Source organism: Rissa tridactyla, chromosome 3 (genome assembly GCF_028500815.1).
Source record: "Rissa tridactyla isolate bRisTri1 chromosome 3, bRisTri1.patW.cur.20221130, whole genome shotgun sequence".
Taxonomy (NCBI): domain Eukaryota; kingdom Metazoa; phylum Chordata; class Aves; order Charadriiformes; family Laridae; genus Rissa; species Rissa tridactyla.
This window is the reverse complement of record NC_071468.1, coordinates 19,426,304-19,454,185: the sequence shown is the minus strand read 5'-3', so window position 1 is coordinate 19,454,185 and position 27,882 is coordinate 19,426,304. Positions and strand designations below refer to the sequence as shown.

At 40.2% G+C, this 27,882-nt stretch overlaps 1 protein-coding gene across 8 annotated transcripts in view; it reads right to left on the bottom strand.

Moving 5' to 3' along the window:
- Nucleotides 1-27,882, bottom strand: part of EHBP1 (EH domain binding protein 1) — a 231,021-nt gene that overhangs the window by 87,767 nt on the left and 115,372 nt on the right. For all 8 annotated transcript variants that reach the window (XM_054194439.1, XM_054194431.1, XM_054194432.1 and 5 more), the window contains one exon: nt 25,525-25,711. In XM_054194439.1, coding sequence (XP_054050414.1) covers nt 25,525-25,711 — 187 coding nt within the window. The remainder of the gene's footprint in view (nt 1-25,524; nt 25,712-27,882) is intronic.

Below are 27,882 nucleotides of genomic sequence, written 5' to 3'. Positions count from 1 at the left end.
AATGTCTCTAGTCCCTACTGCCCCTAAAAATGAAGGAGGTCTAAAAACCCAGCTGCCTGGTATGAGTTACAGATTTACTGAATTTGTTTCCTATGCGTGATTAATAAGATGCATTTAGGTAACCTCCAGGTTTCTCCAGCATCAGACTTATTAAAACTCTGCCTTCCTCACTATTCTGATTGTGCCCACAGCTAATGTGGGTACACAACGAAACATCAACTTCATATTTAAAAGCTTAGGCATAAGCTTTTAATTGCTTATCGTTTTACAAGTTTAATTTCAGCACAACCAAACCAGTCCACGTTCAATCACAACCTTAACATTTAGACATCTCCCCCGGCCGACAAGCTGAAGGTGAAATCCTTGGGTCATGCCTCAAGTTAGCTGTTGGTCAAGTAGGTGAAATTATTTTATTCTAAAGGGTTTTCAGTTGCCTGTTAGATATTTTGGTGGCCACGAGGCTGGAAAGACCTTTTCCAAACTGCCTGGGAAAAGAAAGGAAAGCAGCTAGAGCATGTACATGCTATGTAAGATGCCAGAATATGGAACAAACATAATTTTCTAGACAACAAGAATGGTGGACCCTCTCAATCTGGGAAGAAAAAGCAAGTGATCAACGCCGCCTGGATATTCTGCTCTCCTCCTCTGCCGTTTTCCAAGTCATGCCCATTGGCAAAAGGCACCCATTTGCCCGCAGCACTGTGGAAAGGGGTGACATGCTGGGGAACAAAACAATTTCTTGCAAGGTTTAATCCACCCTGATTTGCCTCTGAAAATAACTGGAGGGGGAGGGTTAGTGCTTTAAATATGTTTTCACTTTATTAGTTGGAGGTGGACAGCCAGTGTGGTCCCATGTCATAAGCTGTATGATGCTGTGTTTAACCTTGGACCCAAGGGAGAAATGATGAAGATAACTCCTGCCATCAAGAAGCGCACACACCGCAAGACCCCATTCCCTCTCCAAGACAGCCACAGCTTCCTACTGTTTGCGACTCTCCCTCCCCAGCTCACGTCTAAACTTTCCCAGTTTGTGCTGTACATGGCCAAATCATACACACAATGGCTGTCCTTCAATATGCCACCACTTCTGGTCCCAGTCTGTAATGTTTAGCAGGTCCCTTGTGCTTGAGTTAGTTTCATCCACGAAACTTCTACTTGCCCAACCCCGCAAACAAACATGATGATGGCATTTTTTATTCTAATCATCACTACCCATTTCTTCTCACACTGTGCCTATCTCACTGCTCAAGGCAAAAAGTTGTTCATTATTTATTATCCTTAGCTTACAAAGTATGTCACAGCTTCATTTAAACAGTATGATGCAAATACTGCATCAGACATAGCATTTCAACTTGCCTGTGATCTCTGGCATGATAACTATCATACAACATCAGGGCAGTCTGCAATGGGTGAATTAATATATTGACAGGATCAAGAGAATCACAATCGGTATTTTACAAATAGGGAAACAGAACTAAAGAACTTGACTGAACCAGTAAGTGAACTAAGCACCACAAGAACTCAAAGATGCCACCTAAGGTCAGTCTGGTGTACGCATCCACAGCATCCCATCAAAGCTGCCACGTTCCTCCTGACTCCAGAGTGCTCACAATAACCAAAAACCAACTTCCAGTCTTAGACAAGTTAAAATGAAGTTTAAGACCTGACCGTCCTGAAGACAGGAACACATCATTTGTAGCCTCAAACAATTCATAGCTTGCTCAGTGTCACACACCAGTTCTATGTCACGAGTTCTCTCCAGGCTCTCTGTGGCATTGACCCAGCATAACGAAGAGACCGTGCTTCGTTAAACATCTTCCAACTCCTACAAAAATAAAATGCCAGCCCTGCAGACGGCTGCCTCTGCTGTTCCGGGGTCTGGTTACTTTTGTTCGGAGCACTGCAGAAGTGGTCCGACAGAAAACCATGGTGTGTGGTCATACAACTGAAACGTATACATGTCTACAACCTACAGGCACAGAGTGCACAAGGATGGGAGAGCTTACAGTAACAGAGGCTACCTTAAACCTGGCAGTTCATAACTGCCAAGTACTTCATTTTGTAATTCTTGTAATTATCTAGTAACCTCCTTTCGGCTTTTACTTTGTGTAGTAATGAAGTAACTTTTTCTTAGCGTAGTCTTTTAGGGTTTTGGTTTTGTTGTCATTGTTGGGGATTAAAAGGATAAAAAACCCCAAGTATTTGGGAACTGAGCTCTAAAACCTTCAGAACCACAAGCCACAACACATCAACTACCGGACAACTTCCTCACTTGGCCAACAGGACAGGGAGCCTGTCTGCTCATGGGAATTAATTAAGAACAAGAGAGACTGTTTATTTCAAGATGACTACCTCCCCCTGTGGATGTTCTTAATAGAGAATAACAGTACTGCACAGGGGTGAGGGTAGCTACCTCACCAGGTTGAGAAGCCCTAAATTTTTTAGCTAATGGCAAGGGGAAGATTATGTTAATGATCTGGGAAAGCAGAAACAAATCTGAGACAATATAATGAATTGGTTAGTTATGTGCACATAATTTCACCTGATGGTCAGTATGGCCATGAAAAAAAAGTCATAGGGAGCTCCTTCTCAGATTCAACTATTATAAAAGGATTGGCTGAGGCTCATCTGGCTTCTCTTCCCTGAGGTCGCATAATCTTTGTCTTGAACAACATGTTTTCAATTAAAAAACAAACAAACAAACAAACAAACAGGAAAAGGTATATAATCCATACCATTAAGCAGAAGTGAACACTGAGCTCATTCTCTGATGATTACCTAAATTTGTAGTGTAACAGCCTGAACAGGTCACATGCATTTTTCTGCTCTCAGAAGACAGACAGTTTCCTTGCATCCACCTTCCTTTCTCCAGTTGCCCTGGTGGCTCGTGGGCTGCAGCCTCTGCTCCCCTGCAATCCGTGCTGGAAGCCCAGCTGCGCTACCAGGATGTTGCCGGTTCACAATCTCTGGCTCTCTGCCACGACGGGAACGTTCAGGGTTTCGGGCAGGTTGCCAGAATTAAGCAACTTAAACCACAGATGAAGAATAGCAATTTTCAAAGCTTTTAACTTTGTTAAATGTGAACTGAACTAGCAAAACGCACCTCCCTGGGCCCAAGGCTATCTCTGCCACATTTCAAAGGCCTGCAGCAAACAATGGAAGTGTTAGAGCTTGTCAGAAAAGGTCACAAGAATCTCTTCTAAAAGAAAGCACAAGGCAAACTAAAAATGAGAGTCAGTGCCAATCCTTCCTAAAAACAGTGAACTCTTGTTGCTTTTGCAGGAATTTCTTTTGACATTAGCCATTAAACAAACGCAAGTCATTCTCCCACTCTTATGATGATTTCAACAGATGTTGTTTTTTCAGGCAACCTTCTGATGTTGTATGATTGCGGTGACATTGCTCCATAGAACTTTATGGACACCTATTTTGTAAATCTACTGCATCATTTATATTAATGCACAGCCATAGGCAGATTTATGGAAGTATTAGTCTTTGCCTATGAGAAATCTTTGTTTTAAATACGTGAGAACAGAAGAGAGGTGCCAAATTTGTGCAGGTATTGCACTAACAAAGGAAAACAATCTCTGTGCATGGAGGGGCTTAGAGCATTCGGTATTTTTAAGCCTGGCATTGATGACACAGAACCTGATGTGGTGCCTCTGAAGGCCAGAGTACACCTCTTAGTTGAGGGTGGAAATAAAATAAGCATATTCTACAACCCTGCATGCGGTGCTGGTGTCCCTGAGCTTACATCAGGCATAAAGATGGGTATTCTCAAGAAAGCTCCTTAGGATAGCTACAGTTAAATGAGAATTTAATGGAAACAACTAAGTTTTAGCCTTGATAAACTCCTGCATCGGCAGCCTACTCTACACAAACAATCATAAGAGGAAGATTAATAAAAATATTGCTTCACCATTCGTGGTAAAGGAAGAGCTACCCAGAGATGATGGGGAGACATCTGAAATGCTTTATGCCTTTCGTTTTTCTTCATCTATTCTACAAGTCAGATGCAAGCTGGAGACTGGCTTTACTAATATCAGACACAAAAAGGTCAGATTTCAGCCAGGTGTGGAAACAGCTTAGATAAGCCAGATGCTTTCAGATCAGCTGAACACATATAACGTAATCCTAAAGTACTGGAAGAACTAGTATGAAACAATACCTGAAATTAATGGTCACTTCGAAAACTTGAAGATAGGTGTGATAGTAGAAGAACAGGAAAAGACTACATTCCCTTCCAGTCTTTAAAAGCATAAAAAAAAAGACAAATCAGAAGAATGCAGACAAGCTAACAAAAAAGAGGTGGAACAAATAATTAAGTTGCATCTTAGCATGTGAATGCTAAAAAGGAGACAAGCAACAAACATTTGTCACCAACAAATCGTGACAACCAGTCCAAGTTCATTCTATAAGAGGAAAGCAGGGAGGGGAGAGGAGACGCAGCAGACAACATATTGTGATGGTAGTTAAGCTCTTTTTGTTGTCTCTCAAGACGCTCTCATAAGCAAGCATGGAAAATGGAACCTTAATGAGACTCACATAGCATAGGGGCAAAACAGGCTGGAAAACTATATATAAGACCAGTTTAAAATGATTCTTGGAATTATGCATTAAAAGTGGTTCTGCAAGTGTATTTCTTGGGTTTGGCGTGAAAAGTCTGAATTAGGAAGGTGGATTATACACTAGACACGAAGGTGGGATGGACATCAAATGCACGAGAAGAACTCCGATCACATAAAAAGGAGAAAAGGTCTGAAGAAAAGAGGGTGAAATTCAATAGGTACAAGTGCAACATAGGAAGGAGCAATAATTTACATAAGTGCAGGATGAGGAAGAACTGGTTAGGTAACAGCTCTTCGCAAAAGGATGTGGGGAAAACAGTCTATTCAAGCTGAATATAAGTCAACAACATCAGGTTGTTGTGAAAAAGGCAAACACCACACTGAGATGTACAGGCAGGAATAAAGCTTGCAAGACACGTAGTGCCTCTCCCACGCCACTCGGCATCAATAAAGCTGCAGCAGGTATTTTATGTTCAGTTTTGCGTGACGCAGCGTAAGGAAGATGGGCCCAAAGAAAGATTGGGGAAAAAAATAAGCCATGAAGAAAGGTGGAGCAAATTTAGGTCATTTATATTATGAAAAAATGATAAAGGAAAGGAACATGGTAAATCTTCAAGCACATAAAATCCTGAAAAAGAAAGAAAATCCTTTGTCCCCCATGCCAGTGTTTACCAAAATGAAGTTACAGGCTTTAATTGCAACAGGTCAGGCATTAGGAGGAGCAATCTGTAAGACAATATAATGAAGCACTCAGTCTGCCTTGGAAAGCCATGGATGCTTCATTATTGGAGGCCTTTAACAACAGGCTGAAGAAATCTTTCATTTCGTAAAGCTGCACTTGCCTTTGGGCAAGTAGAAGGACCAAGTGATCATTTAAGATGTGTTTCAGACCTACCTTCTCTATGTTTCTCAACTCCAGGTCCTACAGGGGAAGGACACAGCTGGCACAAGCCGGTGCTACCATGAGCAGGAGCCCCGCGGAGCTCCCCTCTGCTTGCTGGCAGCAGGGAAAGCAAGCCGATGAGCCCCCGTTTCCCACCAAGCACGCCTCACGCTGGCCTCTCGGCTCACATCATCCACCAACAAAAAAAGTACTTCCCATCTTAAAAATTAAGCCTGGGGCTGGGGTCCCAACGTTATTTGTTTCATAAGCAACTCATGCACTGATTCACCTGTGTTTATCAGCTTTCCTTGCAAAGCACAGTATGTTGTGCTTTTTTCCTTTTAACAACGATGGCAAGAGTTATCTGAACACACAGAAAGTTCCATAACTGCTAACACACCTCTTCAAATGAGGAATTGTACAGAGTGTGTCTTTTAGTTATCTTTTCGTTGTTTAGGAGACTGGCTGTTGAAGAAGTGTAACCCCACCAACTCCTCATGAACACTAGCAGAGAGGAAGGCTCTCTCTCACCCAGCACTTCTCCGCAGAAAGTCCCAACGACCCTTTACAACGCAGGATACATTAGAAAGACTATTTCATCTGCAAGGTAAGAGTTCAGGTCAAACGCAGGACAACAGTCAGAACAAGAAGCCACCTGATTACATTTGGGTGAAATTAGGTATTTAGGCAAAGAGTAAGATGTAAGCAACACTGGTAACCAAACCAGCTGGATTCGGCTCTCAGTCACAGCAGAGGTGTCACAAGCAGAGTAAACTGGGAAACAAGAATTACTTTAGGGTTTTTTTTCTTGGTTTTTTTTTCTTTTTTTTTCTTTTTTTAAAGAAAAAACCAAGGTGATAAGACATGAAAAATTCTTCTATACCATAAACAGAATGCTTCACTCACAAACACCATTCATAAGCAACAGATAAAACAAAAAAATGTTATTATGTAAATAAAACGAGTGAAACATAAAGGAATGGCAGACTAGAATATTCTTGTTTTAGTTGCCCAACAGAACAAGCGTTATTCAAGCAGTGTGAAGGCAGATTGCTATCTTTACCTCGTTGAATAGTACCTTATTCTGTGAATAGCCCCCATGGAATAACAGCCACTACTCAAGGATTCAATAGCTTAATGAACATAACAGGACTGGCACAATCTGGAGCTTAATTTGCATGTAGTTTGAATATTTGTACTTTATTAATTTCATTTCAAAATAAAAATACATGTAAAAGTCACAGCAATTCAAGTGCCACTTGGCTTAACATATATTTTTCCCGGAATTCTTACGCTATCCAAATTTGCTAATTGCCAGGACTTCTGCAGCTAAACGGAGAAATACATGTTAAATGAAAATATCCCTTTTGTTTTGTAATACGTAATTAACACAAGCTTTTCTAGCTTCAACACTGGTAAATCTATCCTCTTGAAAAATACACACATCATTTTCATGCTACAAATTAAATTTGGTGTGGTTATGCTTTTAGCACTCAACAAGTAAAAGCTTGTAAATGAAAAGCTGAAGCATAAAGGTATGGCAAGTCTCATTTAAGAAATCAGAATCTTCAGGAAAGAGGAATTCTCTCCTGCAGAAGTCAAGAAAAGCTGCTAATAATTAAATACTGCTGTTGATTAACACTTTACACTACGTGTTTATTTTCCAAGTCCTTATTTAAGCAGATTGTGATATAAACCTAATCAAATCACTGTACTTCATTCCCATATGATGCCTGGCTAATAACCACACAACAGTTGGAAACTGTCAAAATATTTTACAGCTCAATTGTAATTACCATCCAAGTCGAAGCATGCAGTAATTGGGCGTTAGCCATGTTCTAGGGGTGTTACAGCAACACACAGCAGTCAGTTCTTCTGTGTTTCATTTTTTACACGTGTAAAACTCCTGAATGATCCCCAGGATCTACTTCATAAAATTCTGAATGAAATATTAGTACGTTGTCTGCAGAGACAGCTTTTTTTTTTTTTCCTTAATACAATACAGTATTTATGTCAACACTTCAAAAATTTGCCTAACATTCGGAACTACACAATTTGTTCAGAAGCTTTTTTTTTTTTCTGGTTTAAACTCCCTAAAGTAAAAAAAATATATTGTCAAATAAATAAAAATGAAACATTTTGACCAAAATATTACATGCTAAAAATAGAAAAATTAAAAGCTTTGAGATAAATGCTGATTTTGACTTCAAGGAACAAAATGTGCAGATCACAAATAGAAAAAATATTGCAAGCAGCTGAAAGAGAAAAAAAAGTACTGCCACAATATGGTAACATGAGGAACTTGAAAGGGTTTTTAGCGTGTACTATTATATACGTAATGAGCATAATACTCACGAGTATTGTACACAGATGATAGCCCAATAGGTTTTTTCTTGAACAGACAACTCTATAGGGGCTTCTGATTGTTTAGAGTTGGTATTTCTAAGGCAGTATCAGAGATACGGATTCATGATTCACTGGTCTTTCAACACTACTTGAATCATTAATCCATGCATTAACTGTCACTAACTCCACAGTGACAAGACAGACAACATCACTGGATCCCTACTACATTACTATCCAATGGATTAAAATCCTTAAGAGATGTTATTTATGCCTTTGAGCTGACAAGTTATAAATGGAAGGAAGTGTTACGTTTTTAAGTGTCCTTTGGACTGAGTTTACATGGTCGGGTTAAATAAAATTAAGTGCTCTTGAAAGAAAGCCTCTCAATTGGTCCCAAGATGATGCAACACCTAACATGCTTCTGGTGTGAGCTGTTCGTGATTCTAAATATTCGTCTGCAGACAGGACTGGGAAACACCTAGATGGAAAGACTGCACCAGAAGACTTTGGTCTTCCAACCAGCAGTACCAGTGCTATTAGAAAAAGCTGTGGGTGAAGATATTGATCGCTCTTCCCTTGGATTGGGGGATGGAGACTTCTCAGACAACCCCAAGGAGCTACAGAGGGAAAAATTTCAGCCGGCACAAATGCAGAAAACTCCAGCTCAAGCCTCGTACATCGTTTTGAACAAGTCTGATCACGCCCCAGTGTTGCAACACGTACAGCACTTATCATTCACACATCTCAGCCTCCTGCAATACTTTTCACTGCACGAGCACCTCGGGATAGGTGGAGGAGGGAAAAGAAGGGAGCCTTCATTCCTACACGGGAATTTCCATGCTTTGGGAAGTGTAAATTAGAGCATTACTACTAGTTTGACAGTAAGTTTGCTAATAAATGTGTAGCAACATATCTAATTGCATAACGAGAGATTAAACGATTATGACTATCTTTGAAATGGGGAGAATAAAGAGAAGAGAAAGCACACATAAGGAAGAGCTCTGGTAACTGTAGCTGTAGTTCATTTCTAAACTTTGACAAATGTATAAAAGCCAATGTATTTTATAGAATCATAGAATCACAGAATTGTTAGGGTTGGAAGGGACCTTAAAGATCATCTAGTTCCAACGCCCTGCCATGGGCAGGGACACCTCCCACTAGATGAGGTTGCTCAGAGTCCCATCCAACCTGGCCTTAAAATCTTCCAGGGATGGGGCTTCCACCACCTCTCTGGGCAACCTGTTCCAGTGTCTCACTACCTTCATGGTGAAGAACTTCTTCCTAACATCCAATCTGAATCGTCCCATCTCTAGTTTTAATCCATTCCCTCTAGTCCTACTATTGCCCGACATCCTAAAAAGTCCCTCACCAGCTTTCTTGTAGGCCCCCTTAAGATACTGGTAGGCCACTATAAGGTCTCCTCGGAGCCTTCTTTTCTCCAGACTGAACAACCCCAACTCTCTCAGTCTGTCAATACTTTGTTGATACTGCTCTAAATAAGCTTCCAGTGGATTCTACAAATATTGAGTATTATTTCTAAGTTAGATGAGTTTATAAAAATTATTTCAAGTTAACTGTAGGATCCACCATCTTAAAAACATGGGGTTTACAGATTGCTCAGCAACAGTCTGCAGCAGAAGCATGATCCAGGACACGACTAGGAAACAAAAGGAGTGACATCACTTGACTAAGATCCACCTTACCTTTAAAGTTGCACTGGGGAGGATTTCAAAGAGCAGTTTTGCCTATAGTTGCAATAGTATTTACAGACTACTCCAACAGAAGTGCCAGTGGGAGAATGACGAATTGATAAATACATATATAAAAATATATATAAATATATACTTTAGTCATAGTGTAGTTTCTCAATGTGTTACATTCACCTAAGTATTTTTCTACCATAGGTAAATACTTAAAAGTAATTTTGCAATGATTTTTATTCTCTCCTATTTATAAAACCTTGGCAGTGTAAGAGCTGCTACTGTTTGACAGTTATGCTGCATTTTAAGCTTTTCAATGCCTCCTCCAAGTTTGCATGGGGAGGACGAGGGTGCTGCACTCTCAAAAGGGGAATTTAGGCAGAGAAGATTAGTCTTACAAGACCTCTTCTGCAGTTCAGAGAGAGAGGTTGTTTAGAAGTCCAGCCTTAGGGGATGCTACCTCTGCCCACACATTATGGAAAACTCCAGAGATCTCTTATGTCCTAAATCAGACACGAGCAATACAGTCGTTAACTAGCTTCACTACAAAAAGAGGTCAAAAGGGACATTCTTGCGGAGTCTAAACCTACAACTCTGATTCAGGAGGAACTAAAGGACTTCAACACCTTGTTGCCTTAAGTGGATTCTCCATTAAGTCTCATGAGTTCCTAAAAAAAGCCAGGTGTCTAATTGCAACCATCACCATCAAACTGTTATTTCAAAATATATTTCTAAGTTTTTGCTCTTGTGAATATGACAGCCTCTCACACAACTGTGCATGCACAATCACAGCCAGCAGTTATGTACACATTTGTGAGCTTACTGTCTAGGACAAGGTCTGTGAGCTCACAGGAGAACGGAGGCCACCTTCTACAGTCCCATTGGACACGAATCCACTCTGGAAATAACAGTTATGCGCTCTTGGTGCTAAAGATTCCAGGCGTGCGTATGAAGTTGTTTCTAGTCTCAAAATTAAACACCACAGCATCTTCACTGAGGTAATAAAAATTACTAATGAATCCTCCAGCACTTAGAGCTGTGTTCTTCAAGATATTCAATACCAGATGACAACGTTTGTTTTTTTTTTTTAAATAAAAAATCTGTTGAAAGACTCCGTTTTTGGGGAATGGGAGATGTGTTGCAACTCCTGAGTTTACAGTGGCAGTGGGTGGCAGCTCTCCTCATCAAGCTCTGCTCTAAAGGAGGATGGGAAGAGGCAGAATAAGCTGTATGAGAAGATGTTTTACCATGCTACATCCTCTGAATCCAAATGATTTTTCTACAGAGAGACTGCCTTCTCAACAGTATAGTTCTCTTTAAAGTGTAACGTAGGCATTTAATCAGTGGGTGTTTAATCAAGCTCTTAAATACTGCAGTTGAACTTCTAATATATTAAGCTCACCACTATTTTTCATAACATTTACAACATGATTTCCTTAATTACTTTAGTTTCTAGCTAGCTCCTTTAAAGTCCTTTCACTGAGCTAGAGCACATGATTTCATTCACGCTTTAAAAGCTTTTCCCATACATGCTTTTCAAAGCTGATTTGTCTGAATTATACATATGAACTATATTTAAAATTCGTGCATTCTTCATAACTACAAACTATGAAATATCATTCCGGAGTTAACACAACTATCTACTAAACTGCAAAATAGCGCTTGTCAATAATGAAACCAAGTGAGTTTCAAAGATTTGGTTGTATTTAATAAAAGGTAACTGAATATTTCTATAATGTACAAAAATATTCTCTAAATCTACCAGGAAAAAACCCCCACATATGCATGTTCTATTTTTAATGGAGATGAAAACAAATTCAGTTTATCTAATAGGTACATAAAGTATAAAACTACTTAAGACATATCAGAAAGAGTGCTTGCTTTAAATGTGTTTTAAACATTTTTTTTCCTTTTAACCTTTCTAGAACAGCGTCTATATAGAGTGCTTGCACTGTATGCATTTGAGATCCATCTATATGCTTGTCTATAGGACAAATGCAATAAAAAAATATTAGCAGGTTCTGGATTTTGCATTTATATGGCTAATTCTCCAGAGAAACATCATCTCCTTTTACCCTATATTCCATTTATGTACTTTATAATAACTCCAAAAAAAACGTGAATCTACAGAAACCCCTCAGATAGCTCATATAGCGACAGTCGCAGAGAACAGACAGTCATTATGAAAGAGTAGGAAAAAAAATATATTTAAAAGGAGGCAGAAAGTCAAAAAAACCATACAGGCAGCTTGACTTCAATAAAACTTAGGATCACTTGGTTCCTTTCAACTGTTTTCTACTTATTTTCTTTTCTTTTATGCGGTTAATTTTTTAGGAAATTGTTGGTTTTCCCCCCCTTTTTTGTCACCACAGACACTCCCTTTAGGCAACCGTGCATCAACAATCCTCCCACGTTCAAAGTCGGCTACATCTGTTGCTCTTTCCCATTGTTGAAAATTCCTGCCTTAATCCTATTTGACTTTATTCATGCAAAGGTCATCCTGAATTCAACAAATGGAGGAGCGATAGCAAGCACACTGTTGAACATGGCTAAAAAATGCTGTTGTAGAACATGCAGCTAGTGTGCCGGCACTATCTCAGAAGTACTTGGTTTATTATGCGGCTTCTAGTCCTCATCGCTGTGTTGCAATATAAATTGGCAACGGATTTCTTCCAGCAACTCAGGAACACAACAATTTCCTTCTAGCCGGCTTGATTCTCCCTCCTTAAAAAGATTTGCCCTTAACTCGCATGTGCTAGCGAGTACGCGTACAACATACATATATAATATTTGACTGTTTCTCATGCCCTGGCGCTTAGCTTCTGGCATATACGGCTTCTCTGTTTCTCCCGGTTTTCACTTCTCAGTATATCTAGCTTCACAAATCTATTTAATTTATCGGCTCGTCTAAAACTAGCAGCGATAACTATTTTAAACAAATGAGGCAAAAAACACTTTTACAAAACAGAGTAGAACAGCTAATACAAACACCTCGGTTTAGGGCCACCACCACACCGTAGATACGCTAACAGAAGCCATCTATTTTGGTTTTAGACTCACAATTTCTTCCCCAGCAACACAAAAAAAACAATTAAAGTATTCTGCCTCAGAACTGTGATTTATTCCTAGGCTTAAGTATCTGACCAAACCAAAGGAAGATTAGCAGGAACAGTGCGTTGGTAACCAGACCAATGTTAACTATCAGACTGATTTATGAAGGAAAGATAATTAATTTTGTAGTACGTCCATAACTCATCATGACAGAAGCACAGGGATATTTATTCATGCACGCTTATTTCCAACTTGAGGTGCTTGCCAACCCCGATGAACCAAACCCACCCTTCAGGGCAGCGCAGAAACCAGGCTATTGTTAGTCTGGCTCCTTCACCCAGTGCTTCGCAGAGAGCCCCAGACGGCACGGAGCACACCCAAAACTCTAATTATCTAAAACCAGCCCCCCAATAAAGCTTGATGTATCAGCTAAAAAGTTAAACACTACAATAATATCAGCTTATTCAAATTGCGTTTAGCTTCTCGTTAGCTGCGAGGGAACGCTGGAAAGAATCAAGTTTTCAATTTAAATTGAAAAATTTAATTCCTGCTTGTGTGCCTCTTGTTAAAGAGCCTGATAATAAGGTGTAAAAACTCCACAGAAAAAGCAGAGGTTTTACCAGGGTTTTGTTGCAAGGATTTTGAGGATTTTTTGTTTTGATGGTAGTTTAAAAAAACATCTTACAAGAGGAGAAGCGTTCCTTCTTTCTTCTACCTTTTAAAGAGCAAAGCTTGAACTAAACAGGAGTAATAGTCTGTGAAGCCAAGCATGGGAATCAAAGCCCTCCATGCCCTTTGAAAAGGTTCACATGAATGGCAGGAAGGTGGTTATCCTCCAGCACCTACGCCAGGACCCACGGTCTCGCAGCGCCTGCCTGCCTCCTCCCGGCTCCCTTCCGCCATAGGAGCGAAAGCAAATACCTTAAAGGAAATAAAAGAAAAGGCCCTCAGCACGGAGAAGGATTTTCACATTACATATCCCATGAAAGTGTTGACATTTAGGATCCGCAGTGCTCCACCAACTTTAACACTCCGGGCAGCTCCTAACTTCTTCCTTCCATTTATGCACCTTTGGGATATTTAAAGGACAGATTTCAGGCAAATAACTTTGGCACCTCCACAAGGAGACCAGTCCCCTCCAGATCCCGCAGAAATGGTGCAAGAAGACACTTGTCCCAAAGGCAATGCAGAACCCAGCTCACACTCTCGAGATCCCCTGCTTTCATCTCCCCAGCTCTCTCTCTTCTGGGACTCAATGTATTCACAGAATGGTAGGGGTTGAAGGGACCTCTGGAGATCACCTAGTCCAACCACCCTGCCAAAGCAGGTTCACCTACAGCAGGCTGGACAGAAACACATCCAGGTGGGTTTTGAATCTCTCCAGAGAAGAAGACTTCATAACCTCTCTGGGCAGCCTCTTCCAGTGCACTGGCACCCTCAAAGTAAAGAATTTTTTCCTCATGTTCAGATGGAACTTCCTGTGTTGCAGTTTATGCCCGTTGCCCCATGTCCAGTTGCTGGGCACCACTGAAAAGAGACCTGCTGACCATACCCTTATTAATGCACCCCAGGAGACCATTGGCCTTTTTGGCCACAGGGGCACATTGCTGGCTCCTGGGCAACTTGTCCACCAGGACTCGCAGGTCCCTCTCTGCAAAGCTGGTTTCCAGCAGGTCAACCCCTAACCTGTACTGGTGCATGGAATTTGATGCACTTCCTAACACAGGAGGCTACAGCCCCAAACAGGCAGCAGGGTTATTCCCACCATCCAAAGGCCACCTCTCCTCTGACACTGGCAGCCTTGAAGCAGTTTCTGGATCAGGATATATGACTTAACTGACCGACCTTGCACTTGTTGGTAAGACAGACTGTTGGGCACTTCATTGAAGGAAATGGAAAGGTTTATATAAATCATCACATATATTTACATTAAAGAAATTCTCGTATTGATGTAACTTTTTAAATAAAATACAAAAGAAGTATTTTTTTGTTACAGTTTGCCTAAGCACCACGCAACGGTTCTGGCAATTTAATGGCATATAGCAACAACATTCCCCTTTACTTCATCACACAATATACTCCATGCCTGTTGGCCTGTTTCCACCAGAGATGGATTTTCTTCTCACAGAATGGCGCACGGTTTTAAACTGCCAAGATGAAATAAAGCATATAAAACTATTGCTATTACATAGCTAAAAAGTGTATTTCTCCACAAGAAGGGAAGTAATATTTTATGACAACCGATCTGAGTACTGTAATTTGTAAATGTAAGTTAAATATAAAAATGTGAAACGTGAGGCTTTGAATGTCATAACACTGGTTAAATTACCAAACCTTATTTGCACAGACATTTTGCAGACATGCTAACTGGTGCCACCCAGAACTGCTGCAGGCACTGACAATATTTCCATCCATTTCAGTAGCAGCTACATTGCACCAATAACGCAGAAATACCTTAAAGAGCAATTACAAAAATGGCAGGAGCCGCCAAGCATTTATCATCCTGCAAATTATGCATATTAATTTGCAATGAAAAAGATTTTTCTAGGACAGCCCTGGAGACCTGTTATCTGCATCCCTACTACTGCTAAGGATCTAAAGATGAAACACTCAAACACTTAAGTAGCAGCACTTAAAGTTGCCAAATGGAGTGTTCAGAAGTCGGGATATTACAGAATTATGGTTACATATTCAATGTTAATTAATACCCTTTATATGTTTGCATTATGATACAATCTGTAAGTGTCCTTCTTCCCCTAGAGTTCTCCCTCATGGAGAGCACTCAACGAACAACCTCACTGAATGGGACTACCCAATATTCCTATTTTTCTGAATTATTAGTTGTTTGTCCTCATGCTTCATCTGCTGCACACTGCCTGGACCTTGAACTGAACACGGTAACATTAATCTCGTCAAAGGGCTTTTCTGTAGTGTTCATCTTCATGGTATTTTAATCTAGAAGATTAAGCATTTAATCTTCCAGACATCCTTGTGAGGTAGCAGCCGATTTAACCAAAGAAAAAGTGAGGTCCACAAAAAACCCAAGTCCAAATTATTGGAAGCCGTTGCTTTTGAGTCCTCAGTCTGAGCCACCCAAGACCTGACCTGAGAGAGAACTGCTTGTTTTACGATACTTCACGTGCCACAAAACAACGCTCTTTCAGCTGCACGGCACTTGAGTCAAACCAAGAGCTCTGCTAATTTATCATGGTTGTATCACAATGGGAACTTAAAACCACCACAATCCAAAATCTGGTTCAAGAGATTAGTTTAGCACCACATAAAGAATTCATGACAGAGGAAAGGATAATATTCACTGCTCCTGGACAGCATTCGGTTGCTTCATTGTCAGAGAAAGCAGTGCCTTTCTGCTGGCCCTTGTCTCAAGCAGCACACAACCTGGACTAGTTCCCTGAGTAACAATATATACGGTGCTGCATGAGTCATGAGCTCTGCAAAAAGACCTGCACATCTTGATGTGTTTCCATCTAGACAACACTTTGACTTCTTGCTGCGCGTGCTTGGAAATGAGTTAAGGCAAGAAGTGAGGGGCTGGCACTGGAAGAAGCTCAGCTCTGCCTCCAAACCTGTACATAACTCCCACTACAGGAACATGTGAGTAAATTATTGACATAGCTGGTTTTACTCCTCAAATTCTGAAGGAAGCATCTCTCTTAGAAGTAATGTGACTACAGAACAGCACCTAAATTTTTTTTGACAGCAGTTCAACTGGCTTGTTGCTAGAAAATGGGCACAAAATACTTCAATCAGAATGGCAGAAAGCAGCAGGTAGAATGAGGAAGGGCTTGGTTTCATTGACATTCTCAATATCTAAAAAATTAACTCCTCTTAGCACCAATCAAGGGAATACTGTGAAAGACAACAGCCACCACCCTCGACCGATTTAGATTCATAGCGCCACCTGTAAAGAGAAGGAGGCAACAAAGCAAGGCTGCTAAGAAACAGAACGTGATATGTTATTACCACTGAAAACTGCTACAGGAAAACCACAGATGCGAAACAAGCAATGTCCAACTTGGAAAGAATTTATCACTTCGGTACCCTATGGAGACCACTCATAAGCAAAAGACTACTCATAAAAGTGAATCTCAAACACTTTCACACAGTATCTGATGTACTCCTTGGGGTCGTAATGGATAATGAAAAGTAGTCCATCTGCTGGTCTGTTTTGTGACCGTTCATGGATAGGTTATCACATGTTACGCGCCACTTCTTGTACCAGTTTTTACAAAATCGCTAATTAAATAGCTAGAGCAAAGCAAGGGATCTCCATTTTGCTGCACAACTCTGTCCATCAATGCTCCTACTCTATACCCATATCTCCTATACACGTGCAGTCATGCCTGCATATCGAAGGGAGAAAGAGCTTTTGCAACATCTTCCCATTTTTTCCTGTCCAATCATGGGTCTATTCTTTAGGTCATACACATATGAGTCTGTATAATTCAGGGACAATTAATCTTACCAACTTTAAATGCCAATCAATTAGTTGGCCAAGTCTAACTTCTCTAAGCTCTTTTACAGCCAAGGGAGAGAACCAGACACCTCTAGGAATGAGGTATCTGAGGTAGCTGGGTGACTCAATCTCAAAAGGGGATCCATTTTATTAAGGGACAGCCCTAGGAACTCCTACTCACATAAGCAGTCAATAAAACTTCTTACAGCTCCTGAGTATTATTGAAACACTAGATTTTCTCCACAATATGCACTTTCATTTATTCTATTGTTTGTCCTGGTTTTGATGCTACAGAGGGATGCAGTCATCTCCAGTCATTGTGGTTCCAAGACAAAAAGCAGACTGAAAATCTCCATGGAATGAAAGCCCATTTTCCCTAGAAAGATGCAATTTTTATTTTCGTAAAAGTCACTTTTTAAAAGCCCACACTTGCAGTTGAGTTTCAAATCCCCAGAATGTACTAATTTTAAGATTCTCTGCCCTCAGCAGTATTTTTTTTTTGACAAATATGGCCTACAGATGAGACGTTAGATAATTTTATTTTTAAAACTACTATTATATATGTACATATTTGTGTGCATGTTCATAAAATGCTTTTCCCATTTACAGAGAAATTAGTGAACATTCTGGTCACCAATGAAACAGAAATATAACAGTACCTAGAAGCTGTAATAATTAGCTATCTGATAATTTGCAATGATACACTGCATCACTACTTCCATCTGCATAAACAGTGCATTATTAACAAATCATTTGACTTGCACAAAATCAGTAAAAAGAGAATAAAAGAGTTTAATTTCCTTATACTGACAGAGTAACTGTATTTAGTACATAGGAACTTTGATGATTAAAGAAAATGTTTTAAAAAATATTCTGCTGCAAATATGAACAGATGGAAAGTTAAACCATGAAAGACATTTAGAAGAATTGGTTGCATTTTCGATTTTAAAAGGCTGCTTCCTGGCAGTACTGGCCCAAGGACTGCTGGATCCTTAGACCCTGCAGCTGCTGCGAGCAATGAATACCCCAAACCAACACTGCCAAGACACTAAGAATACATTTCGCATCTGAGTAATGACCGTGCCACCGCTGAAAGGGTCTGTCCGTCAGTGTTCCTGTGTCGGTGCTGTGCTCCCAGTACTCACATAACTCACTTGTGGCGCTGGCACAAGGTGGGACAGGGAAGGTAGGAACGCGAGAAGTCACGATAGGGGTGGAATGCAATGCGGTACATCCAAACCCTGAAGCACGTGTTAGTTGAGGACAAGAGAAAGACACTATTTAGCCCCTATCTTCAGCAAAACAGAAAAACACTACACTTGCAAACGAACAGTTCGTTCCTTATACTAGCACATGTTCTAATGAGGTTGGTTTATGACCAAACATAGGTTAATAGTAAGGAACACAGAAAAACCACATGTCTAGTCAGGTTGACAAACAGCATTTAAAACTCGTGCAAACAGTAGTAACAAATTGCTTAGTATTGTATAAAATAAGGAGCCTCTTTTATTATTTAACACTTGAAAAGCAAGTTTAATGAATTGTCTGTGCTTCAATGTGATTATCTCTATCTCGCAGTTCACGTTATGTGTGTGGCTTGTCTTTCTTCCTATTAAAAGATAAAATGTCTTAGGGCTGTATGCGAAGGCAGATTTTTTCAGAGTGCCTTTTTTGCACAAGTCCATAACAGCAGATATCTTAAAATTCTGTCCACTACTTCCCAAGTCTTCCTTGGGCTTGATGAACTATCTGTCTGCATAGGAAGTGACAAAGATCTCATGCAAATGAGCTGCACAATTCCTCTGCAGCTCATGTGAAGCTGGAAAGGAGCAAAATCATTAAAGAAGATGTTCCAGAGAGCCAGGAAGACCTTATGTGAATGGACAACTGAGACACTTTTGATACCAAGAGACAATGAGCGACCTTAATCTACTGTTTAAAATTTAACTTAATTTCTCCACTTGGCTGCATTACTGCATCTGTGTTTGAAGATGAGTTCTTCCTACTGTCCAGTCACATACGGTTGATAATATGGAAGTAAATAGATGTGGAAGAAGTGAGCAACTGGAGCCTATAGCATCTCTGAGATCTTGGAGAGTTGTGCCTAGTACTACACTGAATGTTACTTTCTTCCCCTTCCACTAAACGGAAGCATTGCAGATACATAACAGATTACAAAGGATACTGGATGCAGATGGGTTATTACATGTCATGCAGAAAAAGGATTCTGTATTTCTTATTACATATTTCCTATAAGTATGTTTTAGAGCTTAAACCAGCTAGCTTGCCTGGCATGAGGCAGCAGCTAACTGCTGGGCATGCAAAACAATTAATTTCGCTTTAAAAATAAAAAGAAAGAGAGAGCTTAAACAACAACGGTGACAACCAGAAATGTTATTATTGGCTTTGAACTATTATGGAAATGTGTATTCTCCTTTTCTGCCAATGTAAAAGGCCATCACAAGCTCTTGTCTACAAGCAACAAAATCAATGCCTATGTTTTCATGGCTATCAGCAACACTGTGCCTTTCATAAAGGTGAGAATGGCGTACAGATTAATATGACAGAGCGAAGCTTACTTATCATCCTGGCACTATATACTTTCATCAGGTGCTAGGTGTAAGTCAAAAACCAACGACAGCTTCAAAAAGCATCCTCTGGTCTGATATCAATTCCACGTCTGTTCACATAGCCATGTATTGTCAGAGAAACACCTTGTCATGTTTTCGGCAGGGATGGAATTTACTTTCTTACTAGCAGCTGGGGTAGTGCTGTGTTTTGGGTTTGGGATGAGAAGTCCTTTTGACAGCGCACTGGTGGGTTTGGTTGTTGCTAAGCTCTCAAGGCCTTTTCTGCTCCTCACACCACCCCACCAGCGAGCAGGCTGAGACGGCACAAGAAGTTGGGAAGGGACACAGCTGGGACAGCTGACCCCAACTGACCAAAGGGATATTCCACGCCATATGGCCTCATGCTCAGCATATAAAGCTGGGGGAAGGAGGAGGAAGAGGGCAATGTTTGGAGTTGTGGCATTTGTCTTCCCAAGTAACCATTATGCGTGATGGAGCCCTGCTTTTCTGGAGATGGGAGGTAGCGAATGAATTCCTTGTTTTGCTCTGCTTGCATGCATGGCTTTTGCTCTACCTATTAAACTGTCTTTATCTCAATCCACAAATTTTTTTCCTCACTTTTACTCTTCTGATTCTCTCCCCCATCCCAACCGGGGGATGTGAGTGAGCAGCAGTGGTTAAACCATGACACACCTATTTTGAAAACTGGAGTGCAGGAGTTTCATTTACTGAGATATTCTGGGTAGCCCAGCAGGAAGCTGTGAGATGGAGATCTCTGTGAGCTACCAAAGCCCAGGCTGACAAGTCCAATGCACCTGGCAAAGAGCCACTTTGTAAAGCGTGTGTCTAATGAACGCAGGTTTCCAGACCCTGAAGACTGAAGAAAGTATGTGAAACCAAGCTGGAGTTACTAAACATAACGCAGGGAAGATAAGAGATACTGAGACTGGCTGAGATTTCAGCCCGTTGAAGTTGGTATGCACATTTTTTTAATCAGCTAAAGCAATGATGGTGACTGATATGCATGCAATGCACTGGTCTGATACCACTTTTTAAGCCTAAATGTCTTTGTTCAATTTTTTTTCCACAAAGTCAACAACAAGTGGAAAAAATTTAAAGTCTCTGTCACCTCTGTGAAAGGCAGAACCTGGTATGATGGTAACAAGCTCAACAAGGCTTCAGCTGGGCTTGACAGCACTGTAGCAGGTTGACGACTGAAGAGCTTAATTACAGCTTTCCAGTTTGTTTGTCAGACTCACCTAAATATAGCCAGCGCACCATAGTTTTCAAGCCATTTGAGATTGTTAACTCTGGGATAACTCCAGACTTTCAGAGTTTACATTTTTAAGCTCTCTCTGATGACTCATTAGTTTAGAGGGGACATGGAAGGAAGACAGGAGAGAATTAAGATACTCCTTTAGGAAGTGCAAATAGCTAATAATATTTGGAAAGAAAACTTCCTCCAACCCAGACAAGGCAAATACTGAGCTAATACTATGGGGCCAAGAGCTGGCTGGACCTTTATGGAGAGCTAGATCCTGCCTTATCTATGACAAATAACTGCCCCTTCCTCAGCAATACAGGTGACACGGGGACCTCTGAGTGATCAAAGGGAAGACATTAAAGAGGCCTGGAAAGGGGTTTTGCTACTACAGTTAACCAATTGCTCAGGGAAGCAGCGCAAGGCAAACATTTGAAGAAGATCAGATGAATATTGGAGATATTCAGAAGCTGTCTGGACACATTCCTGGGCAACTGGCTCTAAGATGCCCTGCCTGAGCAGAGAAGATGGACCAGATGACCTCCAGAGGTCCCTTCCCACCTCTGTGAACAATGTGAATAACGTGCGGAGAGAGGTATGGTGGAAACAGGCAAAGAGATGACAGCAGCTGGGATATCTTACAGGAGTTAAAGAAGTGGATGTGTCCCCTGTGCAGAATTAATATGAAAGGGGCAAGACTCAATCACTAGTGCTCATGAGCTCAGCCAACCTCACATAGACTAAAACCCTCAGGTTTGGGGCAGGCAGAAACAGCTTCATTTGCACTCTTTTCTCACACATGAAATTTGTTAAGGAATGATAAGGGGACACCAAGTGAGGCAACGTCTTTGGGGAGGAAAGAGGCTAAAGGCAAGCCCTGTAGCAGTGGGAGACACTGTTATGGTTATAACTGCTTCAGGCACATGTACACCATATGGTTGAAAACAATCATTTCAAGGCAAAAATAAAAGTTAAATACTGCCCGTATTTAGTGTCATCACCTGTCTTCCTGACCAACGATCATGTATAATTTTCTGGGCAGTAAGTTTTTATGTCAGTGTCCCAATGAGACCTAGTCTTTGCTTCAAACTCTAGCTCTACCATCTTTGTGGCTATTAAAGTTAATGACTCTTTAATAGTCTCATATTCTGTCTTCACTGATCATTGAGTTCTTCAAAGTTAACACCAACTCATGACTCCACTCTGGAGTACCCTCTTCATCCTGGGGGTATCAGGCATGATGCTAGATACCACCAGAGCAGAAGATGCTTTCTGGAATTTTCTGCCTAGTTTTACATGAAACTTATATGCAGAATTATCTTGTACAACATAAATCTCTGGACAAAGGATCCAGAACAAGTTTGATTATTGTGGTGTCAGGATTAATGGGGGTAATTAATTGTGGATACGATTCCAGGAAAATCTAGAAATAGTATTCAGCTGTTAAAAGACCATACAACTCCCTTAAAAGAAGGCCTTCTGCAATTCACTTAGATGCATAAGCTTAAGTCTATTCTCAAATGACCCACGTCCAAGACTGCTGACTGCTAAAAATTCATTATTTTATTTTTCTCTTTCATTACTGCAGACAGTGCTGTTATAAATTAATAAAACATATGCACACAAAGAAAATAATCATGTGTGGGAAGTCAAGTATCCCTCAGGCGAGAAACACCTTCCACCACTACTTGAGTAATGGTAAAATGTTGGATTCAGGCTACGATGTTTCAACAGCAAACACAATTGCACTTCTGTGGAAGTGTTACTATACCCTTGACGCCAATGCTAGAAGGCACTTTGTAGCTGGACACTGAAGGAAGCAATTTTGGTGTCCAGCCATACCCTAGGGATTTGATCTTTGGGTGTATACTTAGGAAAATATCAACCTTTCTCACCCTACTTTTAAATTGGTATTTAAATTCCTAGGAATTCACTACTGTTTTCAATATCTAAATTTTTTTTTTAATAGGGCAACATAATTTCAAGTATTGGGAACCTCTATCCTGAGTAGGAATCTGTCATGTGTCAAATAACCTTTCAGAAGCAATTTCCACCTAATAGACTTGCTGGTATATAGATGTTAATAACAGCATTTGTATTTTTTATGTTCAGCAAATGTGATGAACACCATTAGCATGTGAAGGAAAAATGAGCTACAAATACTCTGTCAAAGATTTGCAGAAGTTTTTTTGGAGTCTTTTTCCTTAAACACTAAAGCTCTAATTATAATGCTGTGTTTGTGTATTCTAAAGATGAGCATTTCTGCTCCGCAGCCTCTTCCTATGAAGACAAGCAAGACAGGGAATTGAACATGTTAGGACACTTAGGTTCTGGTCAGAGTTGCAGCAGAGGCTTTCTGTGCACAGCAAACTTGGACAAAACACCAAGAAAGATATGTTATTTATCCTCCCTTTACCTCCATGGGACTATTCCCCCTACATAAGGGTGCGTGCTAAGTTCACGTTTGGTTAGTGCCTATACCTTTTGATGGGAGTTTTTTCAGAGTTGCTAAACATTGTCACTACTATTGAATAATAAACAAACAAGTTATTTGTGCCAACAGTCCAAGTCCTACCTGGGCACTATTTTGAATTACGATGTGAGGAAATTGTTTAATTTTCTTTTCTCTCAAATGCCAGTACTTTTCCAAATTTCAAAAAGCATTTCAAGCAAAGTGCTTTTGATCTAACGTTATTAGATCACCTTAGAGCAAAACAATTCAAGCACAGAAAAAAGACTGTGCTCACAAAAAGCTTTCTGAATTGCAAGTGACCGTACAATATTTTAACACACCCAGTCAGCGAAACTTTCCACTCTAGCTGTAATATAATAAACCAGGACACTGCATCGGCTTTGGAGCCTTCCCTAATGGCCTTGTATCCTCCAAAATCCTGTAAAAAAAATTAAAGCTTTCTGTACCACAAAAGGTCAGCACAGAGCTCCACGTTCCTCCATGGCCCTAATCAATATCAAAGTTTCAGTACTTGGACCTTTGCTCATCTCGGCTGTACCTCAGCACCAGTGGCAGAGAGGTGGGTGGGCTGCAAGCAGGCAGGCACTAAAATATTTGGGAACTAATACCCCGCACAAGAGTAGCAACTACCCGACCGTGTGTATACCAGCACAGTCTTCTCAGCGATTTCAAATCCTGCATCTTTTCTTAATCAATTCCAGCTTTCAGACAATCTAAAACTTAGTCTGGGGTAGACAAAACCAACAACAGTCGAACCCAGCAGTAATACATTATTTGAGCACAACGATAAAGCAGAGAGATGTATTTCCTTGGATGCAGACCTGTAAAAAAACCTCTCAAACAATGAGCAATGGGGGCACAACCTCCATCAGGCAAGCTGATAAAATCTCCTCTACAGACATCTCTCTCTGCCTGGTAGTAGCAGAATGCCTTACTTTGGCTACTTGGCTTTGACCCGAGGGCCAGACTCCACCAAAAATCAAATAACATGCAATATTTTTCACACAGAAACTCCAGCAAACAGGACAGAACCCCAGCTCAGCGCATTATAAATCTGCTGTGCGCTGATTTAATATTTCCCTGGTTGTGGTTTTGCATATTAAGAGTAACTTGTGAATTGTGCTTGTGGTCTTACTACGTTGTTTTGTTTTGCTATGATGCAGATTAGATTTCTGGTCTCATACTCTTTACACGGAGTGGTAAAATGACAGCAAGATCAGAGCCTGGGGGGACAAGGACATGTCAGCAATCTGGCCGAGTAATTAAGCAATGAAATGATAGGTATGACAAGTAGTTTCATCCAATTCTGAAATTAAAGCTCCAGCAGCTCCAATACAAGGCAAAACAGACAATAATACGCATAAATTGGGAAGATGTGCTGGAAGGGAAGCCTTCTGTCCTCATCCTCTTACCGTTCAAAACAAGCAGTCAGCAAGCATCAAATTCATTTTTAAGAAGGGTCCATTAACATATACTAGTAAATGCTTGTTTTGTTTAAAAAAGCACAAGCAGTGCTAACTGCTGAAACACTGGAGTTAAAATTCACACAAACAGAAGTTAGCTGTTGTAATTCTAAAATACCTACGTGCCACATTGCCCTCTTCAAGAGAAGTTAACTCCTATTTTCCCTCGACAAACACAGATGTATGTGCATACATAAGTATGCTTAGTCTGGACATTCCTAATAAACAGTTAATCTCATTTAAAGTAGACTGAGTTTTTTAAAAAATTACTTCAACATACCTAAGGAATTGGACATATATAAATCCCAATACAAATAAACAGTATCCAGTACTAAGCTCTTAAAACCCAGATTTATGACAGAAATGTGGAGACAGACTCTTCAACAGGGGCAAGGCTTAGTGGCATTACAATAGATCAAGACAAAGTATTGTTCAACATGATTTTCTTCCGTCTCAATGGCATATCCAGCTGTCCTGTAACATTTGTTACTCGAAGACTCTTTTCTTTAAACTGCAGTTGCTGTTACTGTTGTCATTAAATCCTTAAAGAAAAAATACAAGCTCCTACTGCTGCTCTCTCCCTATGAACCAGTGAGTGAATAGAGATGAGCCAACACCTTATTAAGTATAAGCACAGCTTTTAAGATGGCCTGCAGAAATAAATAGGCTGTCTACAACACACATAAAGGTACTGTTAATAACAAAGACGAAATTTTGGTATGAAAAACCTACCTTAGGAGAAGAAGAAAGCTCCCTCGATGCAGGAATAGCTGACATGTTCTCACTCATGCTTGTCTCTGTCTTTGGCAAGAGGTTTGGTGGTTCAGGAGCCTTTCTTTTCATCTTCTTCTCTGGTTCTTGCAGCGGAGCAACTTTAATTAAAGCAGGGCTGGATTTTGGTTCATAAAATGGGTTTGATCTAATTAAAAGAAGGGAAACATATTTCTTTGCTATCTCCTTGGAATTCAAACCGAAAACAAGAGCTGTTCAGAGAGGTCCATGACTAAAATGCTTTTATTATCCCACATAAGAATATATTTGCCTTTACATACTTTCAGATAATACTTTTTTGTATGATTGAAAGAGTGAGCTACAACAATTAAAACTGCATTTCTAGAAATTTTACAAAGTCCCATAAATAACAGAAGTGTTATCAATTGCATAAAGCTAACTCTTCAATTATACTTAGCTATCTATCAAAGAGTGATCTGATTTACTGACAAGCTCAATACCAAAAAATGTGAATGAAGCTGCTGGCTGTTTAATATTCTAATGAACAGAAGTTAAGAATCAGGTCACTTTTACATGCATGCTTCAACATGGCTTTAGAGGTCTCACTCTTGGCTGTCCAAGTCTGAAAATTTTGGCCTCCGTACGCCCTCAATCCACATTGAGTGTATTTGAAACTGCAGCGTACAGCCACCACACCATTTCAAGAACACTCTTTGGATAAGAGAATAGTGTAAGAATGCTGCCGCTGACTTGTGTGTACCTCTCTTACAAATAGCAGTAGCCATCATCTGTTTATTTTGAAAGTGCTTTTTATAACTAAACCTCATTTAAAAAACACCTTCCGCCAAGTGGATTCAGTCCAAAGAATTACTCTTCTTAACTCTGGCGTTCAGATTCCAACTCCACATTTGTTCCACTCTAAGTAAATACTTCCACAGCATTTCCAAATCTTACCTATTAGTTTGTTATGTCAAATATCAATCAACAGTACATCAAATAATGGCTTCTACTACACACTTAGAAGAGCCAGCAATTTTGTATCCTGCTAAGGATACTTATGGGAATCTTCTTTGCACTGAATTATTTTATTCATAATCTTTGTTTTTCATATTTTGCAATCCAAAACTGGACGGTTGATTATGAAACTGATATGTTAATTAATTCCTTTCTAGTCCATGCTTCCCTAGCAAGATACGTTTATCATATATCTCAAGCTATGTTTATGTAATTAAGTCACTGCAATTCCCAAAGATCGATCTGCATACAGTTATACAAAGCGTAACTAATCACTACAAATAACCTCTGTCCCTTGAATTCAACTCCAGATGGAAACAATAATGCATACAGCACTAGACAAGAGCCTACCTAGCTAGATCCATTCACAAATTTCCTCTCTGGATAAGAGTTACGAGCTAGTAGACGCTTTTTTTAAAGAACTACAACAACCAAATTTGGGCACAAGTGGAAATCCAACTATCCATCCGGTTTATTTTCACACCACACCAAATTTCTCTCAGTTTTGTGTCCTTTTAGTATGAAAATATGTCTTTCAGTCTCGTGAGCTGAATTTAGAATTTATTTTAATGTAGTTTACCATCATCCTCTTTTCACTGAGAAAAAGCAAACAATTAATAATCCCACTGCAGACAATAAGTCTACTTCTAAAAGGCGCGTAAGAGAAGACCGGGCTTAAAACCTCTAAACCTTTCTGAAAATCTGCTGCTGCTTGTTACAGAGAGAGAGATCTAAATCCAGATACCAAAGGGAAAGGGAAGACTAAGACTAAAATAACTCATCTGCTGACAGAAGGCAACTTTCAGGTGTTCCCACTTTGCTGCCCATCAAGCACAAAGCCACCAGTGCAGTCAAAACTGAAGGCAACATCAAAATAACGAGTTAAATCGAAAGGGATGGGTGTTTTCCATGGGAGGCATTAGAGGGTGTGCAGGCTGGAGTGGAGAATGCACTGAGCTGTCAGTAGCTCTAATTTAGCTGACAGCCCAGCTCAGCTGTCTTCAGACATCGGAAAGTTCAAAGGGAGGTGAAAATGAAGATAAAAGAGATAAAGGCTGAGGAACAATGAGTTCTACAGGAGAGCACAAGGTGTTCTTCAGTTCAACAAGTTAGTCTGCTGAACAGCCAACAGACATAGCGTGTTTGGCAGGGAAGTAATTCACCTCCACGCACTTGGAATTAGAAAAGTGTATTCATAAGGTGTTAAAATGAGTTTGGTGAGAGAAAAAAAATACATCAATGAGAGTAAAAAATTTGGAAGAACCAACTTCTGAATTTTTATGTACCAGGATTGTCTGTGCTGCATGCATAACCTTGAAGAACTGTACCCTACTGCACGCACCA